Source organism: Ptychodera flava, chromosome 17 (assembly GCF_041260155.1).
Source record: "Ptychodera flava strain L36383 chromosome 17, AS_Pfla_20210202, whole genome shotgun sequence".
Classification (NCBI taxonomy): domain Eukaryota; kingdom Metazoa; phylum Hemichordata; class Enteropneusta; family Ptychoderidae; genus Ptychodera; species Ptychodera flava.
Window position 1 is genome coordinate 5199612 of NC_091944.1, and position 26189 is coordinate 5225800.

Genomic DNA, 26189 nt, shown 5'->3' on the forward strand with positions numbered 1-26189 from the left:
GATTGGCCTATCTCTCTACTGCGAAAATCGGCCTTGGCCGACGGCGTGTGTATTGAACCACAAGCGATTGCTTTCAATGCTACGGGCCAGGCTACAGGCGGTCATTTTGCAGTAATGAGATCTCCACACGCGCGCTTCAGTGATGAAAGCCGACGTAAGGAAAATCACTTTCTCCGGTGCACACGGTTAGGAGTTTGCCTCGCGAGGCAAAACATATCAAACACGTTGGGTATTTTGCTCAACTGCCCGCGAGGACAAAAACCTACGAAAAATCGACCTCACACAAGAGCAAAATAGCTGAGCAAACAACCTCGAATGAAATTTTGTTCAGCTTATTGCTCTCGTGTGGAGCAGGCTTTGAAGTGACGTGATCGGCTCTAGGGATGAGACATTTCAACAAGAAAATTCCGCGATAAATTGTGGCATCAAATCCAGGTACTAAACTAGCTTGTACTTAGAAAAAGAAATCCGAAATATTTCTTGTATGACAGTAGTCAAATTTTAAACAATAGATGAAGTGATATACTAAGACAGAGAGGATGATATGATAGCACTTTGCTAGTAATTTCAAATTCGTAATTATACAGTTATTTAGCTGTAAATGGGTGAGTATTTGCTGCTTACTGAGGTTTCCATTTCTGCTAGAAAGCAAATTAAAATGGAAATTATGCCGCTAAAAATAGAAGCTGCCATTCGGATTCATTCAAGACACTGGTGATAATTTAAAACTGCTAGCAAATTTCACCGAGAAGCGAAAAGCTCCGCTCCGTCAGTTTAACTTCTAGTCTGTCAACTTACACTATAATTGTTAATTAGTTGCCACATTGTTGCAAACGAAATGGTTTTATGCGTGATAGAGTGAACCTTGGGCGTATAACAGAGACCGGCACAAAATGTGTCTTATTATACATTGAGAGAGAGAGAGTTCATTTAAAGTCACATTGAAAGGACAAATACAAAAAATGCCGCTTTTTTGTTTTCTTTTCGCTGGGCATAGACACTCGAAAATCCTTGTCCAGTGCTATAACGGCAGTCACGATGAAACGAACGGAGTCGACGCAATTAGACCCCCCGTTTTGTAATAACCTTTTCGGAATGAGTAGCTATGTGATGAAAACGGGCTGATACACTAAGTATCTTTCGATAACGTTTCAATTAAAAACAGAAAACGTGTCCTTATCCCACTTTACGTTTAAATGTGATGTTTAAGAAACCGTTGGACGCGTTTTGCAACGGATTGTTACCATGTCCATTTTTCTCTATATCACTTGACAAATTTTTCTTCAAAGTATTCAAATACTCTCTTGATATCTTCCTTTTTATGTTCTTCTTTAACTGGACATATGATGTCACTCTTAAGGAGTTGAAAACATTCATACGATTGCAACTTCCAGAATTTGGACATGAATTCATAACTATGTCAAAAATCACAAAGTACACCAGAAATAAATAGGTTACGTTGATTGGTAGAATTTAGCATGCCACAGATAATCAACCAAAAAGAGTAGCATTGCTTGAAAATTGTCAAGTAAAGTTTTGAGGATGAATTTCAATGTATCAAGTGCAGATTTTACGTCCTATATGATACATATAAATATAGTGTTATCTGACAGATCTTGGTAAGATGAATACAATACACTGTGGCTGATGCAAACTGTTGCTTCCGTTCAAAAGATACAGAATTTTAAATATTCAATTTTATTTATTCAAGTTTGGCAACACATGGATCTTGCAGACACGATTCGACATTGTTAACAATCATGATTTCTTGCTATCAGGCATTATGTTCCAGTTCGATGTCACTGTAGTAGCAGGTTGGTTTTCAGTTTTCATCGTCCTTATTGAATATACCAGACAGGGCTCGAAATTAACTTTTTTCCCTGGTAGTCCAATTGGGCTACCATTTTCTGAAGTTTGTAGCCCAACGACAACGTCTAGTAGCCCATGCATGAATGAAGGGTTTTTTTTGGAAAATATATTTTTATTAATATCTAGACAATGAATGATTTATTTTGCATGATTCTATCCAGTAAGTGAATTTTCTAGTCTAGATCAATACCTGCAGATCACAGCCTTAGGAGAACGGTATAGCATGTGCAGTGGACAACGAACGGTGACGCCTCAAAGTTTGACGACCTATTCACATACGCAGAGCTTACATGCAAATTTTGATGTTCGCAATGACGACTTTTCACTCAGCATGTGTAAACATAACATGGCTAAAAATATATTGGCTATGAATTTCAGGATGAAAACTTGGTACGGTCATGTTCCTGATACTTTCATGGCAATTTTGACTATATTTCCCCTCCATATATATCATGGGATGATCTCGTACACTTAGGAAAGCGAAATTTGTGGATGGCCTGACAGCTTTTTCTTTGCAGATTGAATAATTTTGTTTTTTAATTGTGATTGATAAATTGTGATTAAATAACTATGAAAATGAATTTTCATTGGCCATCATTTCCAGAGCCTGTTATCCAAGTACATCAGTTCAGATATAAATGATATTTTATTGAAAGTTTGTCGTAACAAAGTTGACATGTCCTTTCTGTGTCCAGCTGGGTTGACTGTATGAGCGTCGGTCATCTCACAGCGATCAACATCATGTCGCCCACTAAGTAATTTCATGTCTCAGGCTTTGGTAGTCCGTGTGGGCTATCATTTCATTCGTTTTGGTAGCCCCAGGGAAAGTTAGTAGTCTGTGGACGCGGGACTACCGCTAATTTCGAGCCCTGCCAGATGCTGGCCTTTGATCAGACATAGTGCTTGTTATCCATGCCATAATGCAAGAATGTGTTCACATAAACACAGAACATTAGCTGTTATTGTACCACTACATGTTTTGTGCATAAGGGTAAGTGTTTTACCGCTTGACACCTGAAATCCCTGGTAGTATCTATGGATTTTACTAGTATAATCTTGGTACAGGCAATTACTAGGATAACGCTCTCATGGCAGCTGCCTTTACAACTGCCAAGTGTTTTGCTTCAAACAGCAAGGGGCTCGTAAGGACATTGCTTGTCAGTCACCCGATGCTTTTACCAGCAAGCCTTTTCATTACTGTTGATATGACTTCTATAACACGATAATTCATGCTAGCAATGCAAGAAAGCAGACGCATCACCATGTCTCCGATTTCATCTTTGCATTTGTTGGCATTTCATCATCTTCAAGAATGAGCTACCTCGTTAACCTCTGTACTGTCTTGCTCAAAGTTCATGTATGCTCCAAGTTCATATATGCAATTCATTGGTGACACTGTCTGTACATTTTATTCTGTCCTCGGTGGTTCTTTGATAGTGAAGCTTTGTCTGAAGTTTTAGTTTGGCTGATTTTAACAGGTCAATCACTTTCTTTAGCTCATCAAAGTCCCAAGTCTTTGGGTCAGGAGCTAGCTGAATCTGTTCAGCCTTATTATTGTCTTCAAACATGTTCTCCAATCTAGCTATTTCTTGTTTTTCACTGGTATTTAATTTCTTTCAGTTTCACAATTTTTGTTTTCATATTGTCTAACAAGATTTTCCCTTCAAAAGACTGACCTAAACTACAGCTAATATTTTGAAATGATGTTGACTTAATAAAGGCACATAATATGTATTGCAAATGCCATACATGATGAACTAATCATAGCCAAACTCAAAACTGTCTGTTGATACAAAATTGTTTTTTCATTCACAATGTGTGGTTACAAACTGGACGCTAAAGACTTCAACATTCTTAGTGAAGAATATATATTTTACAACATGAAATCTTGCAGTGGGGATGAATCATGAAAACAAAAAATAAGGTAAGCGGCATTGTATTCAAGAAAAAAAATTAAATTTAATTAAAACAGATATTCCAAAGACAATGAGGTAGAATTGGCTTTTCGGACTCTCAAACTTTGCAATTCTTTTCTGATCTACCACTTGTACTAGGGGTTTATTTTAAAAACATGTAGTTGAGTAAAAAAAAAAACTTGTCACTGCTTAGGTTGTCGAACATCGAAAATTTTATTTTTCCTCATAGATTTAACTGGTGTACAGGGGTGGCAGCGGCTTTGAAGTTCAGACATAGGTAAATCTTGGATAATTTGTTTCTCTAGTACCAAAATTTGCACGATGGTGTACCCAATTTTGAAAGATGGTAGTTGAAAGATTCTTTCAGGAAAATTTGAGCATACTACCTTTAAGTAAACGTAAGAGTTTTCATTTGTCATATTAGATGTGTTAATAATAAGAGTGGTGAATATGATAATGATGCGACCCTTATTGCCAAAAGATTTTGAGAATTTACAACTTTATTTTAACGGTTATGTTTATGAAGAAGAAGCAACAACAAATATTATGTGAGAATTTAATGTCTCATGCTTTATTCACAAAAAAAGCTTGTTTGAAAACAAATATATTTGACCTTGCATATTTTGAATATGCAATACATGACAAAATTCTTTAAAAATGATTAACTTCCTGACACTTACCTCTTGCTCCTTTCAAGTGAAACATTTATCTGTGTTTATGATTATTGTTCATGTCACTCTTTCAGAGCACAGAAATTGACTCATAAGAAAACAAATACAAAAATACTTGACACATTTTCTTTAAAAAATACATTTCAAAATATCCATTATTTTGTTTAATACAGTATGTAAATTATTATTCATCACTGTTAATTATTTACAATACATGTACTTTGCGTAGTGAAATTATCATTTACTTATTTACTTATTTATTCACTTATAGAATTTTTTAAAAGAAACTTTCACTCCATCATCCAATTTCATTTTTGAGATGTTTCTCAGATAAACATTCAATATATGATTTCATTTTGAGGACATGACATTATGTGTCTCTTTGAAACTTATGACCTAGTTATGACCGACGGTTACATTTGAAGTATGGAACGTTTGATTATCTTTACATGCCTTGCGAAGACAATAAAGAGTAGTTCAAACCTTCAACTACCAGTGTGTTTGTTGTTAACACCATCACTACATCCTTCCCAACTATTTTGAATACTTTATCAAACTTTTCGAATGATGTAAATTATTTGTGGAGGGTGGAAGCCCTTCATTGCTGAACTTGAGCTTAACACAGAATCAAAGTCATTCACAAAGCTAGCCACGACAAGTGTTTGAATCGTCGTCTGATATTCTACAACTTGGCATCCACAGGACTTGCCGTCAGCAATGGCTTTAGATATTCATGGTACGAATGGTGTACCTATATATCATGATACAAAATAGAAAATCATAAAGTAAAATAGCATAATCCCATCTGCAGAGTCTTGCCGTATGGTAGCTTGACAAATAAACAGACAGACAGACAAATTATTAAACTAACAAATGAATTTGTTCAATTTTGTTGTCTTTACTTTAAATATTATTGTAGTAAAAGTGATCTTTGGCTACCATTCTATTTTATGTTTCCCTCTTCATATATAAATTATTTTTGTCTTCAATCATTCTTACACTATCCATCATTATTGTCTCACTCTATGAAGAGGTCAGATGGTAAAACTTGGTCTCCTCTCTTGGTTGAATTACAAATCGATTTATACAGTATATTATCACATACCCATGCCCATATCGCTTCATCCTAGTGATGTTTACCGTAAAATATCAGCCGCGATATTTCCCGGTAAACGTCGAGGTATGCACGATAAACGTCACCGGTTTTGGAGTGTTCCCGAACTACATTTGTAATTTTATGGTAAACAACGTATAACAAACCAAACGGCTGCCGCTCTCTGCTTGTGAAGTGATGTCGCTGACTTAAAAATTTGAAGGCTCTGAGGAACACGGATATTTCGGGTTGCTAAATGCGGAAATAACATGTCTTGAAACGTTTTCCCATGTTTTTTCTGCAAACGTTCTTGTGCCTTTTAGACAAGCTCTGGCAAATATTCTGCCGTTCGCACAGCACGTTCTACCTCCGAACAGGTAGCGAGCACCTGTTGACATGGTAACTCCCAAAATAAATCTAAGTGTGAACATAGAAAATGGCTGCCCTTCTCCGTGCCCTACGACGATCGAACGCGATCAAAATCAGAAGAGATTTAAAGCAAAGGATAGTTTTCTGTCGGTTGCAATTGTAGCATATTTCACTTTAAAACGTTCCCCCTGTACGACAATTTTTTAAATCCCTGTGACTTTCTTTTTGGTGTTCATTGAGATTAGGAAGACTTGCAGCGATGTCGCGCGTGATGTTGAATTCTTCTTGTAGTTTATGAATGAAGCCTGTTCATACAAATAATTCAATATTTATGCGCAAGGCATAATAAAGTAAAGCCTCAAAATTATTATTTTTCGTTAGTATAAGTAAAATTGTGGGCATGGGTATATGATAAATTGGTTATTACCCTACATCGCCTGTCCCTTGTGTCGTATCAGCATTCTTGTCATTTGTGCTGCGTCAGACTTCGTCTCGTGTCTGACGCGGTACAAATGACACATACTGTTCCGACACAGGAATAGGCGATATTGCGTAAAAATCTCTAATTTTAGCCGAACAAGGGACTATGTTCCCAAGGATAGGTGACAATTTGCCCTCCTCATGGTTGGTAAATGGTCTCCTGTCCTTGAAGGTACATAGTTCCTTGTTTGGGCTGTTTGAGCTATGTTTTCATTATATATGCCTGTCTTAGGCCCACACAGATTTTATTCAAAATGATTGTGTTTTTCTGCAAATGACAACCATATGCTTTATTTTCATGTTAAGAGGAAAATCTGTTCAAAAATAGAATGATTTTCATCGTAGATATGGCGCGTTGATATGCAGTATATTGATTTTTCTTGCATAATTTTCTAAACACCAGATTTTCTATGATAAACATGTATTTTGAATATATTTTAATCCCAAAGTTGTCAAGTTGAGAATAGATTCACTTTCTGTCAAATGAGGACTGTGTGGCCCGTGACATCATCGACGTTTTACCATTGAATCCAATGGATGGCGCGACGTTTGACATAGGATGCAATGTAATAAAGCATTTGGTTTACAAATCTATGAAAGTATTATACAAATCTATGAAAGTATTATCTAAAAAAGCAATGAATTAACGGTCAAGAAACGGGTCACTTAATCTCTCACCTCAGTCTGATTGAGTGGTGACTCTCTGGCCCATTTATACAAGTTCTCATAGACATTCCCATCATATCTACCAAGTATGGATCCTAACATCTCATCCGGAATATCAAAGGCATCTACCAAGGCAACAGCATTGGGACGAATCACTGCAAGCAATGCCACTACCTGGTTTGTTACCATAGAAATCTGCTTTCCAGACATGTACCCGTCCTATGGTTATATGGAGAACAGGAGTGTGTCAATACAGGACAGGCAATCTCATGCATTTCCGAATCAAAATTCATCCTGGTTGATTTAAGCATTACCTACATAACCAAATGAGTGAGAGATACCTCCAGTTTTGATTTTGGGGAAACAGTGAGGCTGGTGACAATAACATAGTGTTTGTTAAATTCTAGTAATTGCAAGCAAGTTTATTGATCCGAGATGGTTTTGTATGATGAGCATGCCAAGAGTCGCTGCTCAGTGTTGTCAACACAGAAACACAGAATCTGAATGGTCAAAAGTTCTTTAGTATACATGGAATTCCCTTGATCATGATTTGAGGTTTCTCAAAGCCACTGTCTGATTCCGGATGAAATTACTTCAACAACAACCAAGCATGGTGATGTTATCATATACCGGTATTGATCACCTTACTCATTGATGAACTAACCAAATTACTAAAATGATGTAAACAACATTTGGCACATGATTTACCACAGCCACCATTGCACTCGCCTTTGAACTGATTTTATTTGAAATCTTAGAACACTTTTTGTTTCTCTACACTGCATGCAAAGCAACATAATATGATAAATACCTGCAACAGGTCACCAGCATTGCTTTCAATACCATATAAGGCATAGAGCTGACACAGACTGGTCAATACATCTCTCAGAGGCTGTGACATTTCTGTTGATTGCAGATACTGTACAAAGTTCATCACAGTGTAGTAATGACAGTGTACCTGCAATACAGAAATGGAAAATATTATTTCACTAGCCAAGAAATTAAAAAAAAATGTTTCAGGAAATTTGCAAATTTGTTTTTGTGATCTAACCAGGTAGATGTTCTGAGCTAGTGTTTTGGATTTTAAAATCTTGAAGTCAGATGAATTGCTTTATGCTTTCACTCCTAAAATTACTATCGCCTTGAAACCTCGCGTACAGAGATGCGCTGAGACACTCTTGACAATTTCTTTTCTTAATTTACTTTGTTTATTCTTGTCATCACTATGGAAAGTTTGTGTTTTTCTACATGAAAAGAATTATCGTATCTGGTTCGTACTTTACACATAAATTTAGCTATGGAAGAGGCAGACATCTGCCAAATTGATAAAACTCCTACACAAAGAAAATATTTTAAAGACAAAGAAAGTATAGGCTGATATAGCACTGCTATTAGTTAATTGCTTTAATCTGTAATTTATCTCTTTCAGTATTAACTTTGCACTGAAAAGATGCAGAAATTTCCAATTTCTAATGCTAAAACAGTGTCAGATAATAAGGTTTTGAAAAGGGTATGCACACCTGAGAAGTTAGACCAATGTTGCCAGAGTGAATATTGTTTACATGAAAAATTAGAAGCTAGTAGCCCTGAAAAATTGCATTATGCAAAATCAACACCAATCGTAATAAAGCTGAATTAGTTCATTCCTACAAATGACGATTTTATCATAACTATTAAATGAAAAATTTCAGAGATAAAAAGCCATTCAAGACAATAACGCAAAAAGATAAAAAAATATAAATATGTAAACTAATTTTCACAAATTTCCTTAAGAAAAAATTTAAGTAAACTTTCAAAATTTCAGGTTCAGATACATACTAGCTAAGTATAGACTAAAAGGGGAATATAGAACAAAATACATTGGTACATTATTTGATGTTCATTAAAAGCAGTGTCTTGACATTTTGCTTCTTTCAGCAAACTGTTTTACTTTATTATAACTGGTTTGAAATTACTTTTTCCCAAAACATAATTGAAACTTACATCAGCTGCCTTGATGAGGTATACGTGGGAATCATTCCATGCAACATGTTGTGGCTTGCCAGCCTGTATGCCTTGTGTAAGCTGTCTGGCTGCTTCATTGACAAGTCTGTGAGACCATATTGAAAGTACAGGTACACTAAAATTAACTGCTGTACTGATATATTAAGTATGAGAAGGTTAATTTACCATGGGACAAATATGTGTAACATATTATAATTTATTTCCTTCTCTGAGAAGTTTCTGTCAAGAAAATTATGTAAACAACAGAAGAGAAAAATTTTATGCCTACCTTCAAATGTCTGCAAAATCAAAAATAAACAATTCTACTATTTGTGACTATCAATCTTTTCTCACCACTAAAATTGATCTTGCAGCCATTTTGAATGCAGAATGTTGATTGAGACAGAAATATTTAAGATGACATAAATCATTAACTAAAAACTAACTTGTTGGCATTGCTTTGAATTCTTTCCATTGTTTTGGCGAGACCATAGAAGTCTATGTCCATACTGCACTTACTAATTATAGAGATCAACATAATCATTGGGAGTCAAACCGCTTCAAATCCAACTAGGACTTCCCCCTATCTTAATTGTCTTTATTGCCGAGATTGGACCAAGTGTTTAGCATGTGCAATCGGGGTTTTTTTAGCCGAAATGTAATGTTTCAAGCAGAAGTAAGTACCCTCAAATAAAATATGAAAATGTGCTCCAACGTTCCAAATATACTAAACAAATTGATTGAAACTTGGTAGAAATTAAAGAATTGGGGTCACTGACTTTTTTAATGAGATATATCAATACTTTATGAATAAAGGTTACACAGAGAAACTGTCAGAATGAGAATTACAAATTTGTTGTTGAATCAATTTAGATCTCAATGTAATATTAGCTGCATTGTTGATATGACAATGCCAAGGAACTACATTAATAAAGAATAATAGCTGCAGTGTCAGCGTGACTTGTTAGACTATTTGCAAACATCTGGAACACAGTGTGAAATATTGCCCTCACCTGTAAGCCCTGTGTCTATAGGCATTCACCAAAACCTCCAGATCCAGTATATCATTTTCAGATTTTGCCGGACACTTGGATTCTGGTTTGGTTGTCAGGTAGGCAAAAGAATGTGGTAATTTCTCACCAGATGCCGCCTTGGCAACACACTTTACAAGATACCTAGGAATGAAGGGATTTGTAAAGCAAGAATCAGTTGACAGGCTAAAACTTTCCCTCCATCATTTTTCATCTTTTGCGATTGACTTACAGCTATTAAAATTATTCATTAAAGGGACAAAGTCGGCCATTTTTCATGAATTTTGTTTGATACGACATATTAAAAATTAAATGAAATCATCGCGAAAATGAATAAATGGTCATAACCATTAATTCATTTTCGCGATGGTTTCATGTATCGTGTCTAAAACCGGGGTCGAATATATGCATGGTCACCAATTCAGTCAGTATCTTTCAACATGTCAAACAATATATTAAGTAATATCTTGTATCAAACGAAATTCATGAAAAATGGCCGACTTTGTGCCTTTAAGTCATCTCGCAAAAGTCACAGACATCATTATATCACTTATGAAAGCTGTATAATCCAGACATATGTTTCTACGGGTACAACATTTATAACTGCATCGCAGCTGTTGCCCCTGCTGTAGTGACCTCTACAATGTAATGACTTAACTTGGACATTGTATATTATGTTATTTTGTGTATTTTCATGGTTATAGCATTGCATCTGGTAATGGCACTCCACCTGTATATTGTATGTTTAAATAGTGGAAATGAATAAATAAGTCAGTCAGTGTTCAATCATCCTGATGTCACCTTCTGTTACTTTGGATGTATCCATGCCTCTTCCCCGTTACAAACTCCACATGGGTTTCGATTATATCTCATTGGTATAAAGTGGGTTTATTGACAGGAGTATCGAAACACGATATAATAAATCTTCATCAGAGATAGTTCTCTGGCAATGGTGTCTTACACATCTGGTCCGGTCAATCTCCTGTACTCAACTGAGTTTCTGTCGGAGTAATAAAACAGTCTGTCTTGCTCTGGTGTTCGATGCAATGAGTATCATAATTAGGTCTGCAAACTTTGCATAACATCTCCTTGCAGAGATTGTCTAGTCACTAAAGTGAGACACGTCAAGGAACAATTGTCTTACATGACTTCATAAAAGTCAAAAGGTCTGCAATAATTCACATTATACGGTCTTATTTCATGTGTATTGTCTGATAAATATTGATCAATGCCAAGTCATCGGCAGTCATTGTCAGCCCTTGAATATTAAGTTTGTAATTCTGTTAACTTAAACATATCACACCGGTCATTTGCATAAAACAAGTCAGTCAGCCAATGGTCACTAGCAGGTAACATATCTGTTGTAAAAATACTGAAAATTTCCTGGTGAGTTTACGGGGTATCCAACATCCCAATCTGTCAAGCCAGTCAATATTGAGGCGAAACTATACGCATTAATTTCACACACTTGACTGGGTCTGATAGCAGCTTTAGTCTGTAAAAATCATTTTACAGTATCTCTGCATGTTTTCAGAGGTCTTCAAATGCTAATTTATTTGTTATTATGTACGATTAAAGACATGTTGTGCTTCTCTATACTTATTAGCAACTTGACCTGATGGTGAAATAAGAATGTTGTACAATACTGTATGTGTCAAAGTCTCCTTATTTTGAAAAGCCAATAGAACCATGCACTTACAAATTAGACTATTGTATGTATATATAACCAGTCACTGGAACATCAATTATGAGAAGTGTAAATACCTTGCAGTTTGCAGCATAAGTACACTGTATTCTCCATCAGCTGTCACTATTGCAGTAACAACGCCATATAGTGCTGGGAAACCACTGGCCTGAGAGTAACCATGGCCACCACATGACAAACGTAACACTTCTAAACCCAAGTTGGCAGACAAACATGTGAATGATTTCATGCCAGCAGACAGGCCATGCAACTTTGGGAGAAAAAAACAATGTTTGATAAAGTGCTGCCAGAATATTTTCATTGGTCACTTTAATGTAAATTTTGTTGTAAATTTTCAGATTACAGGAAAGCATCGTGTTTTGTATTATTAATTGCAATAGACCAAGTGCTTATGATGCGATATCACAAATCCGCCTTTCAATTGCTTCTAGCTATAGTTGATCAACTTGTATTAATATACCAAAATACAGTGGGGAGAAATTACCGAAATTTTCACATTTTATGTCATTTAAAACGTTTTGCCACAGGAGCCATCATTTCCGAGAAAATTAACTAAATGGACATACACAATGACATACTCAATATAACAGACATACATACACAGAGCATACATATGCATCAAAATTTGTAAGAACACCACACTGCATTGATGATGAACTAACGGTGTTTTATTGCAAATGAAAAAGTAACCCACAGAAAAACTCCAGGTGCATGACATCAAAACATCTCTAGAAAGCTATACAAAAACTTTGCTATGAATCCAAGTAACGTAAAACATGACTGTCACAACAAAATTGGGAGAGGGTCAAGCAAGCAGAGTGAAAGGGGCAGTTGATGAGAAAGAGCCAAGATCAAGCAACTGCCCAAGGTTGGAATCCATCCTGCGAGTCAGAGAAATGGGGTCAGGATGGAATCCAAAACCCCTGCCTGAGAAAAGAGGTATGGAGAGACATAGCTGTGGGTCCATAGTTGTGGTGTTTTCAGACGGGATTCCTGCCTTTTACGGGCTGATTTTGACTTTTACGTTATTAACGCCGCCATCACAGCTATGGGCAACTCGATAGACTAGCGTCCATGTTACGCCCGACAGCACCCTTGTCGCAACTTTGTTCGGCGATATTTCGAAAATTTTCCATCCAAATTACAAATTGTCAACACTCATCGACAACCTGGTTATTAGGGACTCACCATGACCAGAAATCCGCTTAAAATTCACTCAACTTATAAAACAAACTGAGAGATTACAGCCGGCATCCACCCCGCATGAACAATCACAGATCCCAGGACTGAACTATTTTTTTCCCAAATTAAAGTTTGATTTCAGTTATGTGAGGCTGGCAATGTCCATAGGACAAACGATGGTCATCGATATCACGCGATGAATATCCCGCTGGACCCACAGCTAGGAGAGACAGTGATGGCAGTCTACACACGGCGAACAATGAGAGCTGAATGAAAATGTGCAAGAACAAAGACTTTTGAGGCTGTGAGCCGTGTGCATAGGATAAGCTGATAGGCTGAGAGGGATTTGGAAGGAAACAAGTTGACAGTAGATAGTTATCAAGGAGCTGGAAGGAAGCAGTGTGGAAAGTTCACAAAACACATCTGTGTCAAAAAAAGATTGTAAAGCAACTTACTGAAAGAGGTTAAGTCCGAAATCACTGTTAACAGTTCATGAAAAGCAAAGTCCCTTAAAAAGTAAAGTCATCAGATAAAAGTCCAAAGTCCATGGTAACTTGAAAGTGTCAGTATACGCGAAGTTCCCGCAATTATCATGTTTCCACCAGTTGGAAAGCACAATGCTTTGGAAACTTCTGATTCGTTAAATTTGCGTGAAAAATAGCAAACAGGATGATCTATACCATGACTATTGTTATGTAGGTCATTTTCCCCACACTCATCATGACCTAGGTTCAATTAGTCTAGAACATTCTCAAGGTCACTGCCCTTAATGACCTCACAACCTTGAATGCAATTAGTCATGTGTGGAATGTTCTGGAAATTCAGTTAGCTGTGTAAGAGAGAGAATTTTAGAACAGTAATTAGCATGTCAATAAAAGTTCTAGATTGTTCTTACATGCCCTTATGTAAGCACATGTGTATAAAAGGCACGTGCACAGCTTCCAGTCAGACTTTTGGGATCGTGTCTCTTGTGTGTTACTAAACTCCTGAAGTAGTCATTCTCAAGACTTTTCAAGACCTTCACTGCCAACGCTGGATTTATACTGTGGACTTTGTGCAACTTCAAGCCTGCATGCATAGGACTGTTCATTCATCCGACTGACTGTTACAACTCTGAGACTGGAGCTTTGCCGTCCCAGCTGAGATAAGTAGTCTGTACACTTTTAAAGCTTGTACTCTATCCCTGACTTAGCAATTAGTTTTATTTTCGTAATAAATTTTGTTTAAACGTTAACTGCTGAGTTCATCCCTTTGTTCGTTTTCTCTGCACGTAACAAAATTGGGGGCTTGTCCAGGATACGAATATTTTGAGCCGTTTGACAACATTTTGACAACATTTTGACAGCGTTTTCAAAACTACTGTATACTGTGAACTCAGCGAAATCAATCAGGCGGAATTCAAGCCAGACGAATTTATGGAGGACCTTGATCAGGACACATTTAATTCCCTCAGAAAAGACAACCTCATAGCACTGGCAAATTTCCTTAAAGTAGAAGTCAAAAGATCTATGAGCAAGAGGGAAATACAGTACCGTATTGCCAAACATCTAGTTGATTTAGGCCAATTTGAGGAATCCACCCTTAAAGATTATGAGCCCGAGTCTACCTCTGAACTCAGAAAATTAGAATTAGAAATGCAGACAAATTTGGAGATCAAGAAACTAGAATTACAAATGAGAGAGAAAGAATTACAAATGGAAGAAAGACAGAGAGAGAAAGATAGGCAGGAAAGATTAGAAATGAAACGATTAAAGAGCTTGGAAAGTCAGGAAAATCCTTCCCTTCACAAGCTTTTGACATTACTAAGCATTTCAGGTTAGTTCCCCCTTTCCAAGAAAAGGATGTTGATAAATATTTCCTTCATTTTGAGAAAATTGCTCAGAGTCTGAATTGGCCTAAGGAGTCCTTGTCTATGCTTTTGCAGAGTGCTTTGATGGGTAAAGCCAGAGAAATTGACATTCAGTTGTCAGTAGAGCAGGCTTCAAATTATGATTCTGTGAAGGAATTAATTCTCAAGGCTATGAGTTGGTGCCTGAAGCTTACCGTCAGAAATTTAGGGATTGTGAGAAGGTGAAAGATCAAACTTACGATAAATTTGCTCGAACAAAAGAACAACTGTTTGATCGTTGGTGTTCTTCTGAAAAGGTCAGTCAGAATTATGACAAATTACGACAGCTTGTTTTGATTGAGGAATTTAAAAGGTGCATCCGGAGTGACATCAAGACGTTTATCAATGAACAAAAGGCAGATACATTGGAGGTTGCTGCACGTTTGGCCGATGATTATTCATTGACCCACAAATCTTCATTTCTCAGCAAACCATCCCAGTCCTTTTCCTACAGAAACAATGCAGGTAAATTTAAATCGTCCTTTTCATCGAAGAATTTTCAAAGGACAGTAGGAAATCAAATGACAACAGTTCACAGAGTTCAAGTAACACTCCACATCATCAGATCCCAAGTCTCAATCTCCTTCTGACAAACAGTTTGGTACACTTTCTTGTAATTATTGTATGAAAGACGGCCATTTAATGTCAGATTGTTTCAAATTGAAAAGAAAACGTGAAGGTCAAAGTGGTCAAAGTGGATCTAAGCCCACTGGCTTTATTTCTTCATCAACTCAATTAGAGTCTAATAATGTGTGCAACACATTTTCTGAGGTTAAGCCCCTCTTATCCCCAATTAATGAGGTCAAGGTCAATTCTTCTCAAGATAGCATTATGGGTATTTTCGAACCATTTATTCATGATGGTTTTATATCACTTTCTAGTGATTTCTCTTCCGCTACCCCTGTCAAAATTTTAAGAGATACCGGGGCTTCCCAGTCTCTTTTGTTGGCAGATACCCTGCTGTTTTCTGAAAAGTCATTTTCAGGTTCTAAAGTTCTTATTAAGGGGTAGATTGTAATGACTACATTCCTGTTCCTCTCCATAATGCCTATTTGTCTTCGGACTTTGTTTCTGGACCTGTGACTTTAGGTATTAGGCCTTTTTTGCCTTTTGAAGGGATTCACCTTCTTCTGGAAACGACCTTGCTGGGTACAAGGTCATTACTAATCCACTTGTGACTGATAATCCTAGTTTAGATCAGGATCCAGAGCCAATACAAGAAGAAATTCCCGGTTATTTTCCTTCATGTGCTATTACTCGAGCCATGTCAAAGAAAACTTCTGAGAATCAAAATACTCTCAAAAATAATGTCACAGATGTTGACTTAAATGACACCTTTCTCAGTCAGGTGTTTGACACGGATCATTCCGTTATCCCTCGTGGATTTGAAACTTCCAGTAAAACTTCTGCTGACAAAAGTCAGACATTTCTAGATCAAATCTCATTGCAGAACAACACAAAGACCCAGATATTTTGCCTTTGTTTGACAGGGTAGATGATGAAGGTAAAACTTCAGATAGCTCTGTTTCCTATTATATAAAATCTGGTATTCTCATGCGTAAATGGAGACCTCCAGATGTTTTGGTTGATGACGATTGGGCTATAAAACATCAAATTGTGGTTCCAAAGCCCTATCGTGCCGAAATATTGCACCTGGCCCATGAAACGCCCTGGGCTGGTCACTTAGGAGTCAGGAAAACTTATCATAAAATTCTCAGTCACTTTTATTGGCCTAATCTCAGGCAGGATGTAGCACATTTCTGTAAAACTTGTCACACATGTCAAATGGTAGGAAACCATAATCAGACCATTCAAAAGCCTCCTTTACAGCCAATTCCTGCATTTCAAGAACATGTAGTAGGATACTCATAGACTGTGTTGGGCCCCTAACAAAAACAAGATCAGGAAATGAGTACATGTTGACAATAAGGTGTACATCAACTCGGTTCCCAGAAGCCTACCACTGAGAAACATAAAGACAAAGACTATAGTGAGAGCTTTAGTCAAATTTTTCACCTTATTTGGCCTCCCTAAATGTGTCCAGTCCGATCAAGGCTCCAACTCTATGTCTGGTATTTTTCAACAAGTAATGGATCAGCTAGGCATTAAACAGTATAGGTCATCCGCCTATCATCCAGAAAGTCAGGGTGCTCTTGAGCGATTTCATCAAACTTTGAAAAACATGATTAGGACCTACTGTTTTGACACAGAGAAGCAGTGGGATGAAGGAATTCATTTTCTGCTCTTTGCTGTTAGAGAGTCAATTGAAGAGTCTCTTGTTTTAGCCCATTTGAGCTTGTATTTGGACATACAGTCCGTGGCCCACTTAAGCTTGTTAAAGAGAAATTCCTATCAGACGATGATGATTGTCTGAATATTTTGCAATATGTGTCAGATTTTCGTACAAAACTCTCTAAAGCATGTGAATTGGCCAGAGAAAATCTTGAGTCATCTCGGCAGTCAATGAAAATCAAATATGATAAAGGCACCTCAAGGCGGAGGTTTGAACCGGGTCAGGAAGTTCTTGTTCTACTTCCGGTTCCTGGCAAACCACTCCATGCTCGTTACTTTGGGCCATACCTAATTGATTGAAGGTTGAGCGATTTAAATTACGTCCTATTAACACCTGACAGGCGAAAACAAAAACAGCTATGTCACATGGGTATGCTTGGGCCATGTTTGGATGGGGATGATCCTACTAAAACAAAGCCTGTCAGTGCAGTCAGTCCAAACCATTATGAAGATGGTGATACTGAGGCTGACTTGGGTGGAAATACTCTAGACTCGAGGCTGGGCTCGGTCAGGCTTCAGAACTCGGAAGTCCTGGAGAAGCTGGAGTCTGCAGGGTTGGCACGCCTCCAGCCAGAACAACAACAGCGGTGAGGGGACTGCTCCATAAATATGGACACCTGTTTCAGGATGTTCCGGCGAGGACAGGCGTCATATATCACGACGTTGATGTTGGGACAGTGGGCCTGTGGAACGGCATCCATGCAGACTGAGTCCAACAAGGGCGAGATATCTCCAGGAGGAAGTCAAATACCTGCTTGACGGTGACTTTGTTGAACCCAGTAAAAGTTACTGGAGTTCGCTGTGCATACTTGTTCCCAAATCAGACCACAGTTATCGTAAGTGCACGGACGTTAGGAAGGTCGGTGCTTTAACAGGGACAAACACTTTCCCAATCCCAGGGATTGGTGACTGCATCGACCGAGTGGGAAAAGCCAAGTATGTGACGAAGTTTGACCTACTGAAGGGATTTTGGCGGGTCCCTCTGACGGATCGTGCTCGTGAAATGTCCGCCTTTGTTACACCAGGCGGATTGTTCCAGTACAGGGTGATGCCATTCGGAATGAAGAACTCTCCGGCAACGTTCCAGCGGATGATCGGCGACGTCGTATCCGGGCTGGACAGATGTGCAGCTTGCGTTGACGATGTCGTCCTGTATAGTGACACCTGGGAGGAGCACATCAGGCTCATGCGGAGGTTCTTTGGGAGACTGGGTAGGGCAATGTTGGCTGTCGGCCTTGCCAGGTCTGAGTTTGGTTGGGCGAGGGTGACTTGCCTCTGACATGCTGTGGGACAGGGTGGGTTAGGGCCTGTTGATGCCAGGGTCGGTGCCATTTCGGGTTTCCCATACCAAACTGCAAGCGACAACTGATGCGCTCTCTCGGTGTGGCTGGTTGCTACAGGAGAGTCTGTCCAAATTTCTCCACAATTACTGAGCCTTTGACTGGCTTACTTGGAGGGAAGGTAAAGTTTGTTTGGTCAGAGCAATGCCAACAGGCATTTGATACACTTAAAGCCATACTGCAAAGTGCTCCAGTGTTGTCTGCACCAGATTTCACTTTGCCATTCAAATTAGCTGTGGATGCTAGTGATACAGCTGCTGGTGCTGTTTTATTGCAAGAGGATAGTCATGGTGTAGATCATCCTGTTTGCTATTTTTCATGCAAATTTAACAAATCCCAGAGAAACTACTCTACAATTGAAAAAGAGTGTTTATCTTTGATATTAGCTTTACAGCATTTTGAAGTTTATGTTACTTCTTCAAATCAGCCTATAGTGGTTTATATTGATCACAACCCTCTTGTTTTTCTGCAGAAATTTAAAGGCAAAAATCAGAGATTGCTAAGATGGAGTTTAATGTTACAGGAGTTTAATCTTGATATTAGACATATCAAAGGCAGAGACAATTTAATTGCAGACTGTCTCTGTCGTATTTAGAGTTTATTGTTGTTCACTTTCAAGAAGTTTTACTTTAGAGTAAAAAAAAAATTGAGTACTTAAATCTTTTTCAAGATTACATTTCCAAAAGAAAGATTTTTCTTTGAAAAATTTTCTTTTTTGAAGAGGGGGTGTGTTATGTAGGTCATTTCCCCCACACTCATCATGACCTGAGTTCAATTAGTCTAGAACATTCTCAAGGTCACTGCCCTTAATGACCTCACAACCTTGAATTCAATTAGTCATGTTTGGAATGTTCTGGAAATTCAGTTAGCTGTGTAAGAGAGATAATTTTAGAACAGTAATTAGCATGTCAATAAAAGTTCTAGATTGTTCTTATATGCCCTTATGTAAGCACATGCGTATAAAAGGGACGTGCACAGCTTCCAGTCAGACTTTTGGGATCGTGTCTCTTGTGTGTTACTAAACTCCAGCAGTAGTCATTCTCAAGACTTTTCAAGACCTTCACTGCCAACGCTGGATTTATACTGTGGACTTTGTGCAACTTCAAGCCTGCATGCTAAAGGACTGTTCATTCATCCGACTGACTGTTACAACTCTGAGACTGGAGCTTTGCCGTCCCAGCTGAGATAAGTAGTCTGTACACTTTTAAAGCTTGTACTCTATCCCTGACTTAGCAATTAGTTTTATTTTCGTAATAAATTTTGTTTAAACGTTAACTGCTGAGTTTACCCTTTTGTTCGTTTTCTCTGCACGTAACACTATCCTCTTGCAAGTTGGTATTGGAAACTTGAAATGGCACTGAATTGGCATAAAGTATGCATTGCAAAGTCCAGTTATTTTTATTGAGTTCGATAAAGTAATTGTTCGGCAAATACTTGGCTTCCTCTTAGAGATATTCCGCTTTCGCAGGATTCAGTCCGTCAGGATGTTGTTCCCTGGATTACTGTTGCAGACATCTTCATTGTGGTAGGTGATGTTTGTCTTCGTTGGAATATCTTGGAACAAATGTTCATAGTATGGTTCTTTCAGCTGTTGTTGTTGTTCTGGCTGGAGGTGTGCCAACTTTGTAGACTCCAGCTTCTCCAGGATTTCTGAGTTCTGAAGCTTGACCGAGCCCAGCTTTGAATTTAGAGTGTTTTCACTCAAGTCAGTTTCAGTATCACTATCTTCATAATGGTTTGAACTGATTGCACTGACAGGCTGAGTTATAGTAGGATAATTCCTATCTAAATATGGCTTAAGCATATTTATGTGGCATAACTGTTTTTGTTCGCCTGTCAGGTGTTATTAGGATGTAATTTAAATCACTTAATTTCTTACCAATTAGATAAGGACCAAAGTAACGAGCATGGAGTGGTTTGCCAGGAACCGGAAGTAGAACAAGAACTTTTTGACCTGGTTCAAACTTCCGTTTTCAGGTGTTTTTATCATATTTGGTTTTCATTGACTGCTGGGATGACTCAAGATTTTCTCTGGCTAGTTCACATGCTTAGAGAGTTTTGTACGAAAATCTGACACATATTGCAAAATATTCAGACAATCATCATCGTCTGATAGGAATTTCTCTTTAACAAGCTTAAGTGGGCCACGGACTGTATGTCCAAAAACAAGCTCAAATGGGCTAAAACCAAGAGACTCTTGAATTGACTCTCTAACAGCAAAGAGCAGAAAATGAATTCCTTCATCCAACTGCTTCTCTGTGTCAAAACAGTAGGTCCTAATCATGTTTTCAAAGTTTGATGAAATCGCTGGAGAGCACCCTGATTTTCTGGATGATAGGCGGATGACCTATACTGTTTAATACCTAGCTGATCCATTACTTGTTGAAAAATACCAGACATAAAGTTGGAGCCTTGATTGGACTGGACACATTTAGGGAGGCCGAATAAAGTGAAAAAATTGACTAAAGCTTTCGCTACAGTCTTTGTCTTTATGTTTCTCAGTGGTATGGCTTCTTGAATCGAGTAGATGTACACATTATTGTCAACATGTACTCATTTCCTGATCTTGTTTTTGGTAGGGGCCCAACACAGTCTATTAGTATCCTACTAAATGGTTCTTGAAATGCAGGAATTGGCTGTAAAGGGGCCTTTGGAATGGTCTGATTCGGCTTTCCTACCATTTGACATGTGTGACAAGTTTTACAGAAATGTGCTACATCCTGCCTGAGATTAGGCCAATAAAAGTGACTGAATATGTTATGATAAGTATTCCTGACTCCTAAGTGACCAGCCAGGGCGTTTCATGGGCCAGGTGCAATATTTCAGCACGATAGGGCTTTGGAACCACAATTTGATGTTTTTATAGCCCAATCGTCATCAACCAAAACATCTGGAGGTCTCCATTTACGCATGAGAATACCAGATTTTGTATAATAGAAACAGAGCTATCTGAAGTTTTACCTTCATCATCTACCCTGTCAAACAAAGGCAAAATATCTGGGTCTTTGTGTTGTTCTGGAATGAGATTTGATCTAGAAAATGTCTGACTTTTGTCAGCAGAAGTTTTACTGGAAGTTTCAAATCCACGAGGGATAACGGAATGATCCGTGTCAAACACCTGACTGAGAAAGGTGTCATTTAAGTCAACATCTGTGACTTATTTTTGAGAGTATCTTGATTATCGGAAGTTTTCTTTGACATGGCTTGAGTAATAGCACATAAAGGAAAAATACCGGGAATTTCCTCTTCTATTGGCTCTGGATTCTGATCTAAACTAGGATTATCAGTCACAAGTGGATTAGTAATGACCTTGTAGCCAGCAAGGTCGTTTCCCAGAAGAAGGTGAATCCTTCAAAAGGCAAAAAAGGCCTAATACCTAAAGCCGCAGGTCCAGAAACAAAGTCCGAAGACAAATAGACATTATGGAGAGGAACAGAAATGTAGTCATTACAATCTACCCCCGTAATAAGAACTTTAGAACCTGAAAATGACTTTTCAGAAAACGGCAGGGTATCTGCCAACAAAAGAGACTGGGAAGCCCCGGTATCTCTTAAAATATTGACAGGGGTAGTGGAGGAGAAATCACTAGAAAGTGATATAAAACCATCATGAATAAATGGTTCGAAAATACCCATAATGCTATCTTGAGAAGAATTGACCTTGACCTCATTAATTGGGGATAAGAGGGGTTTAACCTCAGAAAATGTGTTGCACACATTATTCGACTCTAATTGAGTTGATGAAGAAATAAAGCCGATGGGCTTAGATCCACTCTGACCACTTTAACCTTCACGTTTTCTTTTCAATTTGAAACAATTTGACATTAAATGGCCATCTTTCTTACAATAATTACAAGAAAGTGTACCAAACTGTTTGTCAGAAGGAGATTGAGACTTGGGATCTGATGATGTGAACTGTTGTCATTTGATTTCCTACTGTCCTTTGAAAAATTCTTGGATGAAAAGGACGAGTTAAATTTACCTGCATTGTTTCTGTATGAAAAGGACTGGGATGGTTTGCTGAGAAATGAAGATTTGTGGGTCAATGAATAATCATCGGCCAAACGTGCAGCAACCTCCAATGTATCTGCCTTTTGTTCATTGATAAACGTCTTGATGTCACTCCGATGCACCTTTCAAATTCCTCAATCAAAACAAGCTGTCGTAATTGTCATAATTCTGACTGACCTTTTCAGAAGAACACCAACGATCAAACAGTTGTTCTTTTGTCCGAGCGAATTCAACATAAGTTTGATCCTTCACCTTCTCACAATCCCTAAATTTCTGACGATAAGCTTCAGGCACCAACTCATAGCCCTTGAGAATTAATTCCTTCACAGAATCATAATTTGAAGCCTGCTCTACTGACAACTGAATGTAAATTTCTCTGGCTTTACCTACCAAAGCACTCTGCAAAAGCATAGACCAGGACTCCTTAGGCCAATTCAGACTCTGAGCAATTTTCTCAAAATGAAGGAAATATTTATCAACATCCTTTTCTTGGAAAGGGGGAACTAGCCTGAAATGCTTAGTGATGTCAAAACTGTTGGAAGGGGAGAATTTTCCTGACTGTCCAAGCTCTAAACGTTTCATTTCTTTCTTTCATTTCTAATTCTTTCTCTCTCATTTGTAATTCTAGTTTCTTGATCTCCAAATTTGTCTGCATTTCTAATTCTAATTTTCTGAGTTCAGAGGTAGACTCGGGCTCATAATCTTTCAGGGTGGATTCCTCAAATTGGCCTAAATCAACTAGATGTTTGGCAATACGGTACTGTATTTCCCTCTTGCGCATAGATCTTTTGACTTCTACTTTAAAGGAAATTGGCCAGTGCGATGAGGTCGTCTTTTCTGAGGGAATCAAATGTGTCCTGATCAAGGTCATCCATAAATTCGTCTGGCTTGAATTCCTCCATGATTAAATTTCGCTGAGTTCACAGTATACATGTAGTTTTAAAAAGGCAGGCAAAATGTTGTCAAATGGCTCAAAATATTCGTCTCTCGGACGAGCCCCCAATTTGTTACGTGCAGAGAAAACGAACAAAAGGGTGAACTCAGCAGTTAACGTTTAAACAAAATTTATTACGAAAATAAAATCTAATTGCTAAGTCAGGGATAGAGTACAAGCTTTAAAAGTGTACAGACTACTTATCTCAGCTGGGACGGCAAAGCTCCAGTCTCAGAGTTGTAACAGTCAGTCGGATGAATGAACAGTCCTTTGGCTTGCAGGCTTGAAGTTGCACAAAGTCCACAGTATAAATCCAGCGTTGGCAGTGAAGGTCTTGAAAAGTCTTGAGAATGACTATTGCTGGAGTTTAGTAACACACAAGAGACACGATCCCAAAAGTCTGACTGGAAGCTGTGCACGTCCCTTTTATACACATGTGCTTACATAAGGGCATATAAGAACAATCTAGAACTTTTATTGACATGCTAATTACTGTTCTAAAATTATCTCTCTTACACAACTAATTAACTTTCCAGAACATTCCAAACATGACTAATTGAATTCAAGGTTGTGAGGTCATTAAGGGCATTGACCTTGAGAATGTTCTAGACTAATTGAACTCAGGTCATGATGAGTGTGGGGGAAATGACCTGCATACACTACAGACAATGGAAACCATTCCGATAGAATGCGCAGCTCTTGTTTGCAGAAATAGAACATCAAGACTTTATTCCCCGAGTTCTCATTGATACGTTACACTACGTGTACCATGTCATAAATACCTACATATAATAAACAAAAATGAACACTCCTTGAGATGATGGCCAGTGTTGTACAAATTTAGAGACTTAATTCATGGATGCACGTAGGGATCAACTGACAGCATACATGTAGGACCTGGCAGCTATTAGGTGCAATTGGTGTAAATGTGTGGTGTGGAGTTGCTGCGGATACAACCAATATTTTTTTCCTGAAAGTATATCCTGAGTCTTTTTATAACTATAATGTGATTATCAAAATGACACTCGCAAAAATGTTCATCCTTAAACTCACCTCCTGCAAGCTGGAAATGTCACCAGCCTCAATATCAGCTTGAATCTGATCACATCGTCTACGAACACTGTGAGCAGCAAATCTGAGTGCATATGCTACTGCCAATTGTGGAAACAGTTTCAACTGCTGGGACTGGTAATTAATAATCTGTGGTTCCTCACCACTGTGATAAGAAGTTGTGGAATTAAAGTAATGCTTGCTAAAGATAACTTAATGTTATAACATGCCGTAATGAGTAATTAATTTACCATTTTCCAATGATTATGATTTGATTGGAAAAACTATGGTCTCCTCTTTGTGTTTTAGTTATCAAAACCAAAAGGTCTTTTACAAATCATGCATACACTTTTACATATCACACCATTTTAATCCGTAAATTTGATAGGAAATACATGATAACATTCATAAAAATGCTCACGTCAAAGTGTTCTGCCTTTGTGCCAACTTTGAATAAAATCAGAATGTGCATTCTATCTCTTCCTACAAAATTGGTCTTCCCACATTGGCTCTGATAATGAAATAAATCATCATGTATATGTTTTCCAAGGGTTTTGCCTTTATGTCAAGTTTGCAACAAATCAGTCCTGTAACATTTGAGAAATGGCCCCAGATAATACGCACAGACGGACAGACACAAATCTATAAGTCCCCGTTCTGGACCTTAACTTACAGGAACTTGGTTTTAATTTCTGCCAGAAAAAGACATTATGGTGCCCTGACCTTAAGTCATTTCTATCATTAGCACACCTGTCTAAATAAATTCCATGGGCAAGGCACACTCAATTCTTTTAGCTTACATTACTTTCTTTCCGTTCCATCCTCTTTGCTTACGTACACAGGTTTCTGACCTTAAGGGCGTACATTCATTCAAGCCGACTGATAATTCACTATTTGTAATTCAAGTCATTCAGTTTTTGTCAGCAATAAAACGTGATGTCTTTCGGCTCCAATGTGTGGCCAAATGGTCCACTATTATGTGAGGCATACCATCAGTTTTAAAATATGGCATTGCAGCAAAGTCATTCGTTGATCACCTTCTATCAAAAACTAATTGTTTCTGTGTTGTTTCACAGTACAGTAAGTGCAGGGTCTCAACATTGCACAGATTTAGTTTCCGTGTCAAAATGTTGTTTGGATTTGTTGTGATCGCAACATTTGGACAATAAAAGTGATTTTTGTGGTGAAAGTTCTACTCCTGAAGAGGAAAATAGTGGTGAAAGGGTTTACTGACCCTGGTGTCAACTCTGTTTGTCTCCTGACAGCACTATATCTTGTTGAAATGGTACAGCCAGCAGCGAGCATCTGTGCACACAATGACAGAATTGTTACTCTTGACAAAACCATCCCTGCATAGACCAACTTGTCGTTCTTTGGCGGATGGTATGTCCCATCTGGATCAATCTAAAACAAAAAATTAATTATTGAACATGCATAGAATGCAGTGATAAGCAAATCAAGGTTTGAGGTAGTAGCAAATTTCTCAACTATGAAGTCTTGCTTTTTGGCATTCTACTGTGTGGTCCATGGGGTCAAAAATACTTAGCACAGGCTGCAACCCGACCTATATTTAAAGTAATTGAATTCGAACAAAGTGTTTCAATTTTTTTATGTTTAAACTATAGCGTTTAAAGGAATTTGGCGTCAAAAAATCTGGCAAAAGGTATTAAAGCTGTTCAAAACTGCCCTCCCTCCACAATTTTAATAAGC

General features: G+C 38.0%; 1 protein-coding gene across 1 annotated transcript in view; it reads right to left on the reverse strand.

The window, feature by feature from the left end:
- Positions 1 to 4359: 4359 nt before the first annotated feature.
- The window catches only part of LOC139115227 (peroxisomal acyl-coenzyme A oxidase 1-like), a 34145-nt gene continuing 12315 nt past the window's right edge, over positions 4360 to 26189 (reverse strand). Inside the window, exons 7-14 of the mRNA XM_070677185.1 lie at positions 25714 to 25883; positions 24483 to 24645; positions 11843 to 12033; positions 10061 to 10222; positions 9048 to 9153; positions 7876 to 8022; positions 7077 to 7283; positions 4360 to 5207 (exon numbers count right to left, since the gene is read on the reverse strand). Coding sequence (XP_070533286.1) covers positions 5139 to 5207; positions 7077 to 7283; positions 7876 to 8022; positions 9048 to 9153; positions 10061 to 10222; positions 11843 to 12033; positions 24483 to 24645; positions 25714 to 25883 — 1215 coding nt within the window. The 3' untranslated portion in view covers positions 4360 to 5138. The remainder of the gene's footprint in view (positions 5208 to 7076; positions 7284 to 7875; positions 8023 to 9047; positions 9154 to 10060; positions 10223 to 11842; positions 12034 to 24482; positions 24646 to 25713; positions 25884 to 26189) is intronic.